This window comes from Diorhabda carinulata, chromosome 3 (assembly GCF_026250575.1).
Source record: "Diorhabda carinulata isolate Delta chromosome 3, icDioCari1.1, whole genome shotgun sequence".
Lineage (NCBI taxonomy): Eukaryota > Metazoa > Arthropoda > Insecta > Coleoptera > Chrysomelidae > Diorhabda > Diorhabda carinulata.
Window position 1 is genome coordinate 331,796 of NC_079462.1, and position 15,791 is coordinate 347,586.

Sequence of the window (15,791 nt, forward strand, 5' to 3'; positions counted from 1 at the left end):
ACCTAAAGTTGAGTAAACCTAACCTGTCTTTTTATAAGTTGTGAGATATGGCAACACTGATGTGACTATTTCAAATCTGACAGTTTGACATTTTTAATGGGGAACTTGTTACCATACGAGAGCTATTTGAGTTGTTTACAGGTAGTTGAAACAATAATATTCATCAAAAATCTACAGCATTGTACTCGCTTTTGATGATAAAGCATGATTTTGAATAGTCAAAACATCCAGGGTCGTATTAAGCTAGTGGTTTTGGGGGCTATAGCCACTAGCTTAACCCCATAGTTTGGAAAACATTCTGTATTTTTTGATGTGTTAAAACCACAAATCTAACGTATTGATAATATTTTTTTCAATTTTTTCGGGTTTCCGATTTTTTTAAAGGGGTTTCGTTATTATTTTAGCCCCGAGGCTTATAAATCTTAATCCGGCCCTGTCTACATCCGAAGAAGCGACTGACGCGTTCAAACGCAAACAAAAGTGTATTGATTTAAATAGGGAATATTTTGGAAAATATATGGAATTATAAATAATTTTATATGTCTGTGTTTTAGGAACAAATAATAGCCTTCGTGACCGGACTAATAGCGAACGTTTCCACGCCTTCTCAGACAATATTTATATTTAAAAGCGAACTCTGAAAAACCTACCGTTAAAATCGAGCTTCGATTTTCAATTTTACGTAAACAATTACATTTGTTTCGTAATTTCGGAATCATTTTTATTACAATTCTTATAAATAAACAAAACCTGTCAAAATTGGTTATTATTAGAGTTTAATCTTATATGCTTAGGAATGTTGTATATTTCTATGGTTATGTTGTGCACTATTAACGAAAACATCGAATATTTTTAGATTCCACCTAACCTAACTTTGTTATTTTAAAATGTCATTTAGGGAAATCTATAAACGTCAGTGATTTTCATACGAAATATGTTGGATGGAAATGTCAGTATGACAGCTAAATTAACATATACATAAAAGTGTTCATGTCATTAATTTTAGGTCTTGTACATAGTCTGAGACAGTTAAATGTGCCAAAAATTAACGAAAACAACTTTATCGTTAATTCGATGATGTCCCGTTATTAATTATTTAACGTTTTTCGAATAAGGATTCCCAAAGAGATGCGATTATGTTCGATAAAAAGCTACAGAATTATGCAAAAAAATAATTCGTTTGCCGAAAAAGACAGTATATCTTCAAATTTTACTCGCGAAACGGACTACGGAAATGGTTTAATAAATAGATGTACCCAAACAAATTTTAATTCGTACGTGAACCTTCATTTTACATCTCCTAAGAAAACTCATATCGTTAAGGAGCTTTGTACTCAAACTAGTAAGACTTCAGTACAAGTCGGATCGTCGCACGAAATATTTAATAGCGAAATTAGAAATTTAGATAAATTTGGCAACGGGGATTATCAAAAACATAAATCGAGACGTCAATATACTTGCGATAAGGAACGAGGCGATACAGTCAGCGAAAATGGATCGTTATCACTAATACCTTTCGATAGATCTTTCAACGTAATCAATTTTTTCCGCCGAGACGAACGTTCGAGTAGGGAGAAAAACAAACTTTTATCCGGGACTGTTTTAACGCAAACTTTTTTGGAAAAGAATCGCAACAAATTGAAAAGTCAAAGTATACCTTTCGTATTGGAAAACCCCCCGGAAAAACCGTTCTTCATCAACGAAATAAACAAAAAATCCGAATCCAAACTCCAAATTAATAATAAAACAGATTTCAAAATCGATAGACTTACACAAACTAATAAAAAAGCCAAAAGTTTATCTTTCATGTCGCCTACGATAGCTAGCCAAAGTAAAAATCAAAGTTTACAAATTAAATCTATCGAAAAACTTATCGTCCCCTCGAGACGAGCCAGATCGATCAGTCCAAGGTTGCATCATAAATTAATCAAAACTCGGGCGAGTTCGTCAATCAACGTGCCGTTCATAGATAAAAGCGAATCTTCCTTACGACCCGGACTCAAAATACATTCGTATAATGTAAGTATAAAATTATTTACGTTAGGGAGGCGCTACTATCGCATAAATAACCTCTAGATATTCAAGAATATGAACAGAGAAAGAAAGAAGTGATAATTGACACTTTCTTTCTAGAAATTCACAATAATTAATTTAGATTTTGTACACCAATATTTAATTAGCCTATTCATTTAAAATTTTTTAACACTGCATACTTCACAAAGATTATAAACTCGATAGATCGGCCACTCTGTATAAAAAGTTCGATCCTAGCCACATCTTTCGGACGGGCTTCGTACCAAGAAAAAAGATTTCTATAATCAAAGATTTTATCTAAGGTTCTTATCCATGCTAATTTCGCGGGAAATTTGAAAATAACTCTAGTAACTTTACAGCTAGTTGTCTCATCAAATTGTGAATGAAACAAAAGTATTACGCAAAATACTTTCATTTTGCTAACATTTCGAATTCAAATTTTGTTGTTTACAAGAAAATATAAATACATGAAATTAAAATGTTGTTTAAATGAAGTATTTAGTTTCATTTACAATTTATGTGACGACCAGGTCTGACCATCTAAATTTTACAATTAAATGGTTTATATAAGATATAGGTAGATGGAATATTGAAACACAGGATGATTATTATAATTTTTATTTTGTTTTTGACATTTTATAACTATATCCATAAATAAAAAAATTTCCTTCACACTTTAGCAGGCTTAGGACTGTCAACAGTTAAATGTTGGAGTGTTTAAAAAATGTTTCTGTTTGTACATGGTACATATACAATGGTATATATAAAACTGATTTTATAACCGTGGTAAATTAATGATTACCGTTGTCTTTCTTGCAGCTTTCCCTATATTTAACATGTGCCATATTCATCACAACATCGTAGTCTTTATATTGTTGATCTTTGCCCTTCAAAATTTTATTAATAATACCTATGTAGCGAAAGACGCATATGTTAAAATTAATGTTTACATAATCCTTATGATCTGGACAAAATATTGAGGAAATGTCTGCCAAATCCTCCAAACAAAACATTTGTTTCTTTATGCCTAACGAATTGATTAACTGGGACAATCTTTCGAAGATTTTATCAGAAAAACTTTTAAAAATATCACAGAATTTTGCTGAAGGCGTACATAAAACATTTTTTTTATGTTCCCTAAAATATATTAATGAATTTGCCTTAATTAATTCGTTCGACAATATTATATTTTTACACAAGTGGCATTTGAGACTTTTAAATAATTTCTTCGCTACTGAACCTGCCACATAAGGAGTGACAATATCTAATCCCGTATATTTTGAGCTTCTATCGAATGGTTTATAAATTGGGACACTGACTATCGGAGGAAATAGCAATTCGTTTCCTCTGCATAACTTTTCACTAGGATTCATAAGAGGTTTACTGTCACAGTAAATATAAGTACTTACCAGGTAAATGTAGAGTTGGCAGTGAAAGTTTTTTTAACCTGCCATAGGGGTTTCTACAAATTGGTTCAAATAATCTATGTGATGATAATGTTGTATCTGCAAGCATTAATTTGGGGTTATTTATTGTTTGCAACCAAATTCTGCAAACGTCTTCATTCGTAGGAATGGAATGTCTATAAAAAAAGTAAAATAAGAATAAAATCATTCAAGAAAATGATTTCCTAAATAGAAATTAATGAAGTTAGGAAGAAAAGAGTTATTCTCCTATAGATATGAATTTGATTTCAATTTAAATATTTTTATGTTGATAACTAGTAGTAAATATTACTTACTCACCTTATCGATTGCTTATTCGTACATCCTGGTACACAGCAGTCCTTTACTCGTTTACTCATATTGAGTAAGTAAACACGACAACACAATTCGCATCAAATTTTTTTAACCTGCCATTGGGGTTTCTACAAATTGGTTCAAATATTCTATGTGATGATAATGCTGTATCTGCAAGCAATAATTTGAGCTTATTTATTGTTTGCAACCAAATTCTGCAGACGTCTTCATTCGTAGGAATGGAATGTCTATAAAAAAGTAAAATAAGGATAAAATCATTCAACAAAATGATTTCCTAAATAGAAATTAATGAAGTTAGGAAGAAAAGAGTTATTCTCCTATAGATATGAACTTGATTTCAATTTATATATTTTTATGTTGATAACTAGTAGTAAATATTACTTACTCGCCTTATCGGTTGCTTATTCGTTCATCCTGGTACACAGCAGGCCTTTACTCGTTTACTCATATTGAGTAAGTAAACACGACAGCACAATTCGCAACAAATAATAACTTTTAAAAGCACACAAATACAAATAGCTAATAAACAAACAACATCAAACACCTTTGCAAGAAAGACGTTGTTCATTCAATAATCTTAGGTTATTTCTCGACGCACGATTGCAACTTAGTTTCCAGATTGACAAACATTCAAAAATAAAAAAACACCAAAAAGTAAGCTTTTAGATGTGAGCCAGTAACAGGGATGGCGTTGAAAACCGTCCTAAACTTCTCCTAATCCAGTGCACAAGCCCTGATACTTCACTCTATTTGATAGATGTCATTCAAATAAAACGGACGGTAGACTGAACTCAACAATCATATGATATCTCGTCAGACAGGCGCGCCATTCTGGTCAAATTTTGAATTATAATTTACCGTCTACAAGGCGAAAGGTTCAGATGTAATATCCATTCAAACTTCATACTTAAGACAATCCAAAAGATTCATAATTCCTCTTATTCACCATTGCAACCCTAAATTGGGGTTAATTCGGGGTCAGTATTTGCACGTTTCGGAACAAAGTTTTCTTCTGACTGTCTACTCGTCGCGTTTATCCGAACACCCAATGAGTTCTCGATTTCTCACCGATATAATCGATTCCAATATCTGATGTTCAATGAAAACGGTTTTTTTCTGCGATTCTGATTGACTAATTAAAAAAAAATAGGCGTTATTTTAGGATATAGGTTCGAAAGGAGAATTATCTACGTCATCGACGGAAACTGCTCTTTCTCAAGCGTTATGGAAATTACGAAATCCCGATTGGTAAGTAGGTATCTTCTATATACGTAAATTAATAACAAAAACTTTCAAATACTTTGCCGTTTAAGTTATTTTTAATAATTTTTAAACATCCCCTCGTATATATATATTCGATAGTTTTGTTTATTCAAACGTACCTAATATTTGGTTATGCGCTAAATCAATCGAGAACTATCGATAGTTCGAATAAATCGATTATTATAGATATTAGTGGTAACGACGTCATGAATTCGTTACTATATTTGACAAGTAAGCGGCCATTTTGTATTAGTGAGCGCGAATTGAATTATTTTTGTTTGTATTATAAATACGACGATTGGAATCGATTATATATATATAAAAAAAAATCGATTTAATATCTACCTCAATTGGTTTTAGGAATAAATCTCTACGAGGTTTAGCCGATATAATAGAACTTTGTGAATATTTAGGACCGGAATCGATACGACCCCACATGACCATCATCAATCAGAGGTTAACGGAATTGATCAAAAGTCCGAGATCCCATGTCAGTAGATCATCTTGTCAAGCTGTCGGACATATATTCAAATATATAAAAGACACTCGAGGACCCGTGAGTGTAAAATTGTTTTTTACACTCACGAGTCCTTATTTAATTTTTTTTTTTTGTTTTTTTCAAGGAATTTAACGAATTAATAGACACGCTTCTCTGCAAATGCGCAGATTCCAGCAAATTTATCCGTCACGACGCGAATTCCGCTCTCGATTGTATGGTTATACATATACCGACGTTTCACGCGATTCGAGCGCTGTGCGCTAAAGGACCCGAACATAAAAATCCCCTAGTTCGTACTGCTACGGCGAGATTGATCGTATGCGCAACCATTCTAGCGCAACCGCAAAATATACTCCATCCGCAAAGCAACGAATACACTAGGAGGCGAATCATTTTGTCTATGGTGGGGTTTCTGGACGATAGACATTCGGAAGTTAGGTATATCATGTATTTATAAATAATTTATTATATAATTTGAATGTTTCGTTGCAGGGAATTCGTTCACAATTAAAAACTCCTCGTGGCTCCCTCGTATACGTAATAACCTGTCATTTATCAAGACTATTTCATTATTTAAAAAAAATTATCGATGTTTCCCCGTATACGTACATATCATGATTACTTCTAAATAAAAACTCCTCGACGTTCCCTCGTATACATGATAACCTTGATTTGTAATAACTTTTTCATTATTTAAAAAAAAAATTATCGATGTTTCCCCGTATACGTACATATCATGATTACTTCTAAATAAAAACTCCTCGACGTTCCCTCGTATACATGATAACCTTGATTTGTAATAACTATTTCATTATTTAAAAAAAAATTATCGATGTTTCCCCGTATACGTACATATCATGATTACTTCTAAATAAAAACTCCTCGACGTTCCCTCGTATACATGATAACCTTGATTTGTAATAACTATTTCATTATTTAAAAAAAAATTATCGATGTTTCCCCGTATACGTACATATCATGATTACTTCTAAATAAAAACTCCTCGACGTTCCCTCGTATACATGATAACCTTGATTTGTAATAACTATTTCATTATTTAAAAAAAAATTATCGATGTTTCCCCGTATACGTACATATCATGATTACTTCTAAATAAAAACTCCTCGACGTTCCCTCGTATACATGATAACCTTGATTTGTAATAACTATTTCATTATTTAAAAAAAAATTATCGATGTTTCCCCGTATACGTACATATCATGATTACTTCTAAATAAAAACTCCTCGACGTTCCCTCGTATACATGATAACCTTGATTTGTAATAACTTTTTCATTATTTAAAAAAAAAAATTATCGATGTTTCCCCGTATACGTACATATCATGATTACTTCTAAATAAAAACTCCTCGACGTTCCCTCGTATACATGATAACCTTGATTTATAATAACTTTTTCATTATTTAAAAAAAAAATTATCGATGTTTCCCCGTATACGTACATATCATGATTACTTCTAAATAAAAACTCCTCGACGTTCCCTCGTATACATGATAACCTTGATTTGTAATAACTATTTCATTATTTTAAAAAAAATTATCGATGTTTCCCTGTATACGTACATATCATAATTATTTCTAGAGAAAAACTCCTCGACGTTCCCTCGTATACATGATAATCTTGATTTGTAATAACTATTTCATTATTTTAAAAAAAAATTATTGATGTTTCCCTGTATACGTACATATCACGATTATTTCTAAATAAAAACTCCTCGACGTTCCCTCGTATACATGATAACCTTGATTTGTAATAACTATTTCATTATTTTAAAAAAAAATTATTGATGTTTCCCTGTATACGTACATATCATGATTATTTCTTAATAAAAACTCCTCGACGTTTCCTCGTATACATGATAACCTTGATTTGTAATAACTATTTCATTATTTTAAAAAAAAATTATTGATATTTCCCTGTATACGTACATATCACGATTATTTCTAAATAAAAACTCCTCGACGTTCCCTCGTATACGTGATAACCTTGATTTGTAATAACTATTTCATTATTTTAGAAAAAATTTTCGATGTTTCCCTGTATACGTATATATCATAATTATTAAGTATTTTCTTTCCTATAATTATTTATTTACATTAAATGTAAATTGATTTTTTTTCGTATAGCTATTCTTTTTTAACTCAATATTTAGTTGATTATATTTATCTTCTTTCTTGGTCTTTTCCTTTGAACCATCCAGCCATTTATTGTAAAAAGATTAAAGAAAAATAATTAAGTAGTAGTTCTTTTAAATATTTTTGTTTGCTACATATAAACATTGATTCTCTCTTGTATACATTTCGATTCTACCATAATAATCGATTCTGTTTCGTATGCATACCAATCATTTGCTATCCTTTTCTCGCATACATATCGATTCTACCATAATAATTCATTGTGTTTCCTATGCATACCAATCATTTGCTATCCTTTTCTAACTCATTATTTAGTTGATAATCTTTATCATTCGCAGTTTTCTTTTTCGGCTTCTTTCTTATGTCATTTTTGATGAATAATTGGTCGTTTATTCAATGTTTTTTCAGGAAGTATGGCGAGAGGTTGTACAAGATATTGAGTAAAGATCGAATATTCGATTTCTATCTTAACAAATACCTAGAGAGAGATGTCGTATTCAAGATGAAAAAGATAATAAAGATGAACTAAATTTAAATATTTTATATTATTTTTTGTATTAAATTTATTAAATGTTATTTATTTTCTCGATTTGTTCAATTAAGTATAATTTCGAGACTAAAAAGCGAGTTTTTGTTCATTTGCTGATGTCACCAATATGGCGGCATGCTTCTCAATTGACATACAATTTTTCAACGTCCCCTCGTATTTTTTTAATGGATGCATTTATATGGGGGTGAAAACAAACGAATTTCATCAAATATTTTTTATTATTATCGTCATAATAATAATAATTGTATAAGTTTTAAATAAGAGGAATACAAAACCTTCGAAATCCCCCCAAAAAAAACAATTTCAAATAATTACAAAATCACAGTCACCGATATATTAACTAGAAAATTCAAACTTCCGTTTGAAAATTACGATTGTTTTTGTATAAATTTACAATGTTCTGTTACAACTTTGTCGACTATCTTTTTCTCTATTTCAATTCCGTCGATTATTTGCTCCCGACTCAATTTTACTTCTTCTTGGTTATCCGGCGACACAAATATCACTCGTGTACGTCTAGTTTGTAGCATATTCCCAATAACCAACTGAAATAACATTTTTTTCCATGTATCTTAACATACAGAACGTTCCAAAGCTATCAGCATTATTTATATATAAAAACAAGTCGAAATTCCCTCGTATACACATCATTCGCTATAATTTTGCTATTTAACGAAAAAAAAATTGATTCCCCCTCGTATATAAATTAATTACAATGATTCGACTATTTATAGATAAAAACATCTCGAAGTAACCTCGTACACACTTTGTTTGCTATAATTTCACTATTTTTAGATAAAAACTTGTCGAATCTGAATCACTCGTATACATCTAATTTGCTAATATTTTACATATATACATTAAAAAATTATAGAATGTTCCTCGTATATATACATATGCTTAATTTCATCATTTATAAATAAAAACTTATCAAAGTGCCCTTGTATACACGTTAATCACATATTTTATCATTTCTAGATAATAATTTTTGAAGTTTCCTCGTGTATATACATAACAATAGTGAATTATTCTAATTTTTGTAGACAAAAACTTTTCATAGATCTCTCGTATATACTTGCCATTTATTTTATTATTCATACAGAAAAACTTCTATAAATCCACTCGTATTTTCTTATTCATAAATAAAAACTATTTGATGCTTTCTCCTATACATCTACATGTCAATCTATTTTATTATTGGAAAAAATATATTTGAAGATCCCTCGTATAATATGTTATAAGTTCTATTTTGCAATACAGGGTGTTCCAAAGCTGTCATATTCTTAATTTGATTGTTACAACTTATTTTACACTGAGAAACATTATTTCTAAATAAGGATTATTATAATATATTCATTTTATTGTAATAAAATTGTACCCCACTGGTATTCAGGATCAAAAGGACACTTTAACTTGTGTATAAACATAAAAACAACTTTTAGTATTGATTTAAGACTTACGTTATGTTTATATTTATTTAAAGCCCCTCTTGACTTGGAAATTAATATATTTTCGTCAGTTTCCAACTTAAATGACACAATAAAGGCGTTCGGCACCCAATTATTTACAATAGGAGCAAGCAACTTCGGTACTAATTGCAATTGTATTTTTGGTGGACCACTACCGGACTGAATTTTATGAGTAGCCTGGAAATATATGTATTTTTTAATGCTTAAGAGATAGTTTTTGTACTTACCATTTCATTTGGAGGCACAAAAAAATCGGAAACGGCCGCTGCTAGGTAAAGTAAAGCATGAGGACCAAAATCATATAAACTTTCACAAGCTGCTCGCAATAACCAAAAATACTCCGATAAAGTTGTAAAGTTGATATATAAAATTTTACCGCCTTCTTGGGCGGCTTTATAACTACGAAGAATTGGAGCTACAGTATCAACATACGTAGATTTCACTAAAATTAATTAAATAAAACAACGCGATTATCAAATAATTATTACCACCTTTTATTGATGATTGTTTTTCATCTAAATCTAACATTTCCAGAAATTTTTGTCCACTAAAATGTCTAGTAAACGGCTCCAATGATTTTAATCTGTGTAAAAATATAACAGCATAACCAGATTTTAAAAAATATTCAGCCGAAGCAGCTCCTCTAACCCCACCGCTAAAATTATCCACAAATCTCACGGTGTTATGCTCTAACGGCACAGTAGTACCTCCAGACTAAAAATATACATTCCGCACAATCAAATATACCAGGTAAATGTGAAAAAATACAATTTACAATCATGTCTTTACCGTTATCAGAACAATATATTGTTTGTTTTTGATATGAAGTTCACAAAACTCTCTAAGAAGCTTTTGTTTTTCTTCATAATCGTTCGGTGGTGAATTTGTTGAATAGAATTCTTCACAAGTCCCCATTTTTTCTATAAAAATAAATTAAAACTACTACTATACACGTAAATACATAACCTCAAATATAAGTGGTATTCAAGAGTCGTGTACAAGGTTAGTAGAGAATAGGTTGCCCTGTAACTTGTCCGATGTACGCGTGACGTCAGATGTTAACATAAAATGGCTATTTTCGATTTCTTCAGCCGTTTTAAAGGATAAATATAAAACCGAAAACGACAAAAAAATTAATTCTAAAATATGTTTCTTTTCAAGTTTAATTTATTAGATATTTTGGTATGACTTCATTACTATCATATTGTTGTTTCTTCCAAATCCATATTTATTTTTACAGAAATTCTATACCAAAGTAACATTATTTTCCGCTATTCCAAATATCTGTTTAGTTTTATAATAAGAAATTTATATTTAATTAGTATAGAAGCATGATTTCGAGCAATCTACCCTTTATCAACCTTGATATGTGTAGTACGTACAAATATTTAAAAAAAGAAGAATTAATGATAGGATTGTTTTTCGCCCTTATTTAACGTATAAATAACGTTTAAAACTTGAAAATTATAAATTTTATAAGAATACGTGCATAAAGTACGAATTTCATAAATGATTCATGTAGAATTTTTATTTTCCGTTTAGATAAGGAAATTGATATGCTAGAATAAATAGAAATTGAGCTAAAATATTTACGTGATAATGTACCACTTTGAGACCTATTCAAGCAAAAACAGATGAATATATTACTTGTTTTTATATAATGTGCTTTCTTAAGAATTCGAGTTAATTAGAAAGCTGTTCGAAATAAATAAGCGCTAGTTTAGCAGCCAATGTGAGTGAATATTTGATGTCTTAGTAAGATAGTAAAATGTACTGGTGTATTTAAATAGATTAGTGTGTTAAGTATTAGTGAATAGTTGTGTAATAAGTGTTAGTGATATGAGTATAGGTGGTAAGTAAAGTTTTAATCGTAACAAATTCGTTAAATTTTTATTTATATAAATATTCCTTCAGAAAAATGAAACTTCATAATAGTAATAAAATAGAATTATATTTTTAAACGTAAATATAAACGAAATATAATGAAAATTTCACGTATCCTCGTCGTCGGGCTCAACTTCCTCAAAATCTTTTGTTTTAACATCTTGATCTTCACCGAATTGTATCACATTATCAATGGTCAATAACACATCTCCAATACTTTCTAAAGATTTTAAATTCAAAGGTATAAATCTAACTAAAGAATAATCTTCAATAAGTTTCCCAATAGCTTCAGTTAACTTGCGATGTTTGGTATTGAATGCCGAATAACCACAAGTTTCGATATCGCCTAATATAAAATGCGAATCAGGTTCTAAAAATCTATCTAGTCTCTTTTTGGCCCCTTTACTTAACAGATCCATTTTCGATAGTAGATTTATGTGAGGCAATTCCAAATTCACCATAACACTCAACGCCGCCATAGTACCGGATATAAACTTAGTACCATCTGTAATATACTGTACATCAACTAAAAACACTGAACAAACATTGAAATTCCAATCTTGTAACTGTTTTACTAGATTCTTCATCGCCGTGAGATGAGTATACAATTCTATTTGCCCAGGGCAATCAAATAAAATATAATCGTCCTCTAAATCACCTTAAATGTACAAACAATTTAGTAATTATTTCGCATATTACAACTATACATACCTAATTTATCGTGTAACCAATCGGAATTTTCTAAAAGATATTCGATGCAAAATACCAGACCTCCGTTTGGTCCGAAATGTAATTCTTCATCTTCCATGGTATCTTGAACGTTAATCAGTTCTCTGATATCGGCTATGGGTGTGTAATTAAAATATTCTGCTGCCGGATCTAAATTTACGACTTCTATATTTCTTTTAATATCAACACCGTGTTGAGCTAATGCACTGCAATATGTAGATTTACCACATCCAGCTGGACCTATTACTAACTGAGCGTATCTCATATTGTTTCAAAACAGAATAGTACTCGTGTAAAATACTAAATTCGTAAACAATTACTATATTTATTTTTTAAGGTTAACGTAAAAATAGTTCTTCTTCTTTTATTGTTTAGTGTCAAAATTTTACTTCGATAAAAAAATTTATATAAAAAGAAGTAGAAAATGTTATAGATTGCTTGGGTTGGTTTCCCATATACGTAATTTTTATAGAAATTGAAACGGTCTTTATATTATAATAAATAAAAAAGTAGTTGGATAACTAAAAGCTGAGGTCTTGATTTAATGAAGAAGAACTGTCATTTATGTTTCCTCAGTGCAAGATAGCCGTAGTAGCCAAGACCTTCCTAATTTTTAGTAGTAGGAAAAGAATTCGTATTTCAGTTATTTGTTGTTAATGAAAAAATATATTGTATTAAATAAATTATATTCCAAACATATGATTTAAGATTATTAACCTCTTTTTTCTCAACAGCGCCTTAACCTTATAAATAATTAAAGTAGAAGTAACTAGGGAAATAATCTTTATTGGAATATCCGAATTATCTTATTTTTCTGGTCGTAAATTGGAATAACTATCAAAAAGTAGTATTATGCATTTAAGATTAATCAAAGGTAAGAATTCACTTTTGATAATATATAAAAATGCGCTTTTTTAATCAATATTGATTTCGAACCTAAATTAATACTTAATAGTGACTATAATTTACGAGGAATTAACAGAATGTTATAAATTTTAATTTCAATACGTTATAAATGCATTCAACATTTTTTTATTCAATTTTTTGTGTTCTTGAAATTTTTTAACGAAAATTCCATGATCAATATAAATTAGTTCTTATAATTTACGAGGGATGTACAAAATGTTAGAAATATCAATTTCAATACCCAATAAATGCATTTCCTATTTTTTAATACCCTTCTTGTCCTCTTGAAGACTTTTCAACAAAAATTCCATGATCAATATCGATTTCTAACGTAAATTATTAAATAATAGTCGCTCTAATTTACGAGGGACGAACAGAATGTTATAAAATTTAATTTTTAATTCACCTACTGTTTTTTAAAGACTTTTAACTTAAATTCCATGATCAATATTAATTTCTAAACCAAATTAATAGTTATTAGTGACTATTATTTACGAGGGATAAACAGAATGTTATAAATTTATATTTCTAGTAACCTAAAAATGCATTTACTTTTTCTTGAAAATTTCATAATCAACTTCGGTTTTTACCTCAAATTAGTACTTATTAGTGACTATTATTTACGAGGGATGAACAATATTTAAAAACACGTTTTTTTTCATAGGATTTAAAAAAAAATCAATTAGAGGAATTCTATTTATTCACGTATTTGACAAAAATTTATATTATTCAAATGTTTTTATACAAAAACCGAAAAGTACAATAGAGAACAATAACTAACCTAAATCTATTGATATGAAAAAACAAACTACGCTTAAATAATTTATTGTTTTTGTAAATATTCATCGAACATGAACAATGCCAAAGAATGATCAGGTCCACTAAGCAATTTGGTTAAATCGCTCGAATAACCGGCGAGTTTCCTTATCAAATCCTTCTCTTTGTGCGCGAATTCGTGTTCGATATAATCTGAAATTTCCGGATCGTGGAATTGTCTGTTGTTCCTGGTAGCTTCTCGGTGAAGAGCGTGAGCTTCGTTAGCAAACTTCTTCTCCGTATCCAAAGCTTTAGCTATAGCCGTTAATTCGCGAAGATCGAAACTAACTGGTTCGATTTCTTCTCCTTTCACTTCACTAGATATAACGTTGAAATTGTGTTCTCCGCCTCGCGACGTGATGTACTTGATAAGCTCGATTCCCTCGTGCCATTTATTATCCGACAAATCGCGGAAAAGTTTTTCGAAACCTTTCCTATTCCTCTCGTACGTCGCGAAATTCGTCGATAGAAGGAGATATTCGAACGATCTGATTATGTGGTGGTTCGTGAATTTTTGAATTCCTGTTTCTAATCCGTCGATCGCTCCATATTTGGCGGTACAATTTAATTTTTCCACATCTGTAACAAACCAAAAATTTCCAAAAACCTACAATCGTTAACGAAATGTTGTTAATCGAGGGTTGTCCATAAAAAAAAGACTCCGGACGTTAGGAACTTTGTTAATAGAGATTGGCGTATAGCTTAGTTTGAATCTTGTCCCCAATTGTGTGAAGTGTACCGGAAAAAGTGTATGAATGTGCAATATGGGCTAGAATTCAAAGACGGACGTACATATTTGGATAAAATACTGTCTGATGCCCATTTATAACCCAGACTTAATCTCCAAAAGAAGACAAAAGTCTTTGAAGAAGAATCGTTGGGAACATTATTTTATGGACAAACCTCGTATAATTAAATCAAAAGATGGATTATTTCATAAGAACAAAGTGAAAAAAATCAATCTAAGTATCAATTAAAATAAAATTAATCTATCATCTCGATGCATACTTAATAAAACAAAAGTAATCTTGAAATAATAAACTTGTGGGTAAAGTACAATTAAACCACTCGAGATTTTAACTAATAATAGAAATAGATTATCATATACTTTTTTACATAATAAAGTTATATAAACTAATAAATATTAAATTAAAATCGTGATTTAGTTAATTTAACGTCTACTAGGCGCAGTAGTCACTACAACAATTTAATCAATATCAGCTGTTTCAATGTAATATCCCGTGAAGGATATTAACCAACCTTGTAAATGCACAATAAAAAAATTAATTTAAAAAAATTAAAACTTACATTTGGCGGCTGTGGGATTACAAGCCGTAACTGCGTCTTGGAAACAGAAGTCCTCGACGGCGAAAGCAGCGACGTAAAAAACGGAAAAAACAATGAAGGCCTTCATGATCCCTAAACAAAATCGATATTTAAATAACAAACAAAAAATATTTCAATAGAAAATAAAAACAAACGTTTCTTTCGATGGTTAAATGTATACTAACCTGGCATCTCGTCAGCGTAATCATGAATAAATAAAATACAGATTTTTGGTTTTGATATACTTATGAGCTACGTATCAAAATAATATGAAACGACGTGCGCAAATGTGCCGGGCGCACGGAATCAAACAAAGCAAAAGTGCTTTGTCAGACAGTAGACTACCACAGTGTTGCCAACTCAAATACCATTTTCTATTCTATGAATATACTATTTATAAA

The 15,791-nt window shown here is 30.3% G+C and overlaps 4 protein-coding genes across 4 annotated transcripts; 1 reads left to right on the forward strand and 3 right to left on the reverse strand.

Moving 5' to 3' along the window:
• The first annotated feature begins 962 nt into the window (after positions 1-962).
• On the forward strand, positions 963-8,295 carry LOC130891883 (TOG array regulator of axonemal microtubules protein 1-like). The gene is made up of 5 exons (XM_057796956.1): positions 963-2,019; positions 4,957-5,042; positions 5,418-5,613; positions 5,681-5,994; positions 8,119-8,295. The coding sequence occupies exons 1-5, from the start codon at positions 1,129-1,131 to the stop codon at positions 8,237-8,239; spliced, it is 1,608 nt and encodes a 535-aa protein (XP_057652939.1). The 5' UTR covers positions 963-1,128; the 3' UTR covers positions 8,240-8,295.
• A 164-nt stretch (positions 8,296-8,459) lies between these two features.
• On the reverse strand, positions 8,460-10,737 carry LOC130891884 (uncharacterized). Its single transcript, XM_057796957.1, has 5 exons — positions 10,519-10,737; positions 10,221-10,443; positions 9,957-10,171; positions 9,721-9,906; positions 8,460-8,805 (listed from the first exon to the last, which is right to left on the reverse strand). The coding sequence occupies exons 1-5, from the start codon at positions 10,642-10,644 to the stop codon at positions 8,629-8,631; spliced, it is 927 nt and encodes a 308-aa protein (XP_057652940.1). The 5' UTR covers positions 10,645-10,737; the 3' UTR covers positions 8,460-8,628.
• Positions 10,738-11,661: 924 nt separating this feature from the next.
• On the reverse strand, positions 11,662-12,798 carry LOC130891885 (GPN-loop GTPase 3). Its single transcript, XM_057796958.1, has 2 exons — positions 12,325-12,798; positions 11,662-12,271 (listed from the first exon to the last, which is right to left on the reverse strand). Exons 1-2 carry the CDS (start codon positions 12,605-12,607, stop codon positions 11,721-11,723), a joined length of 834 nt encoding a protein of 277 aa, XP_057652941.1. The 5' UTR covers positions 12,608-12,798; the 3' UTR covers positions 11,662-11,720.
• Positions 12,799-13,930: 1,132 nt separating this feature from the next.
• LOC130891886 (ferritin light chain, oocyte isoform) lies at positions 13,931-15,730 on the reverse strand. The gene is made up of 3 exons (XM_057796959.1): positions 15,576-15,730; positions 15,373-15,483; positions 13,931-14,643 (listed from the first exon to the last, which is right to left on the reverse strand). The coding sequence occupies exons 1-3, from the start codon at positions 15,580-15,582 to the stop codon at positions 14,072-14,074; spliced, it is 690 nt and encodes a 229-aa protein (XP_057652942.1). The 5' UTR covers positions 15,583-15,730; the 3' UTR covers positions 13,931-14,071.
• Between the last annotated feature and the right edge of the window lie 61 nt (positions 15,731-15,791).

Bases quoted from the DNA above. Each gene is read 5' to 3' on its own strand.
- LOC130891886 (XM_057796959.1), bottom strand. The intron at 14,644-15,372 runs GTAAGTTTTAAT...GGTTTGTTACAG, and splicing joins TAATCCCACAGCCGCCAAAT to ATGTGGAAAAATTAAATTGT.
- LOC130891884 (XM_057796957.1), bottom strand. From the start codon at position 10,644: ATGGGGACTTGTGAAGAATTCTATTCAACAAATTCACCACCGAACGAT. The intron at 10,444-10,518 runs GTAAAGACATGA...GTATATTTTTAG, and splicing joins AATATATTGTTCTGATAACG to TCTGGAGGTACTACTGTGCC. The intron at 9,907-9,956 runs GTAAGTACAAAA...ATATATTTCCAG, and splicing joins TTGTGCCTCCAAATGAAATG to GCTACTCATAAAATTCAGTC.
- LOC130891883 (XM_057796956.1), top strand. From the start codon at position 1,129: ATGCGATTATGTTCGATAAAAAGCTACAGAATTATGCAAAAAAATAAT. The intron at 5,043-5,417 runs GTAAGTAGGTAT...AATTGGTTTTAG, and splicing joins AAATTACGAAATCCCGATTG to GAATAAATCTCTACGAGGTT. The intron at 5,614-5,680 runs GTGAGTGTAAAA...GTTTTTTTCAAG, and splicing joins TAAAAGACACTCGAGGACCC to GAATTTAACGAATTAATAGA.
- LOC130891885 (XM_057796958.1), bottom strand. From the start codon at position 12,607: ATGAGATACGCTCAGTTAGTAATAGGTCCAGCTGGATGTGGTAAATCT. The intron at 12,272-12,324 runs GTATGTATAGTT...TGTACATTTAAG, and splicing joins TTGGTTACACGATAAATTAG to GTGATTTAGAGGACGATTAT.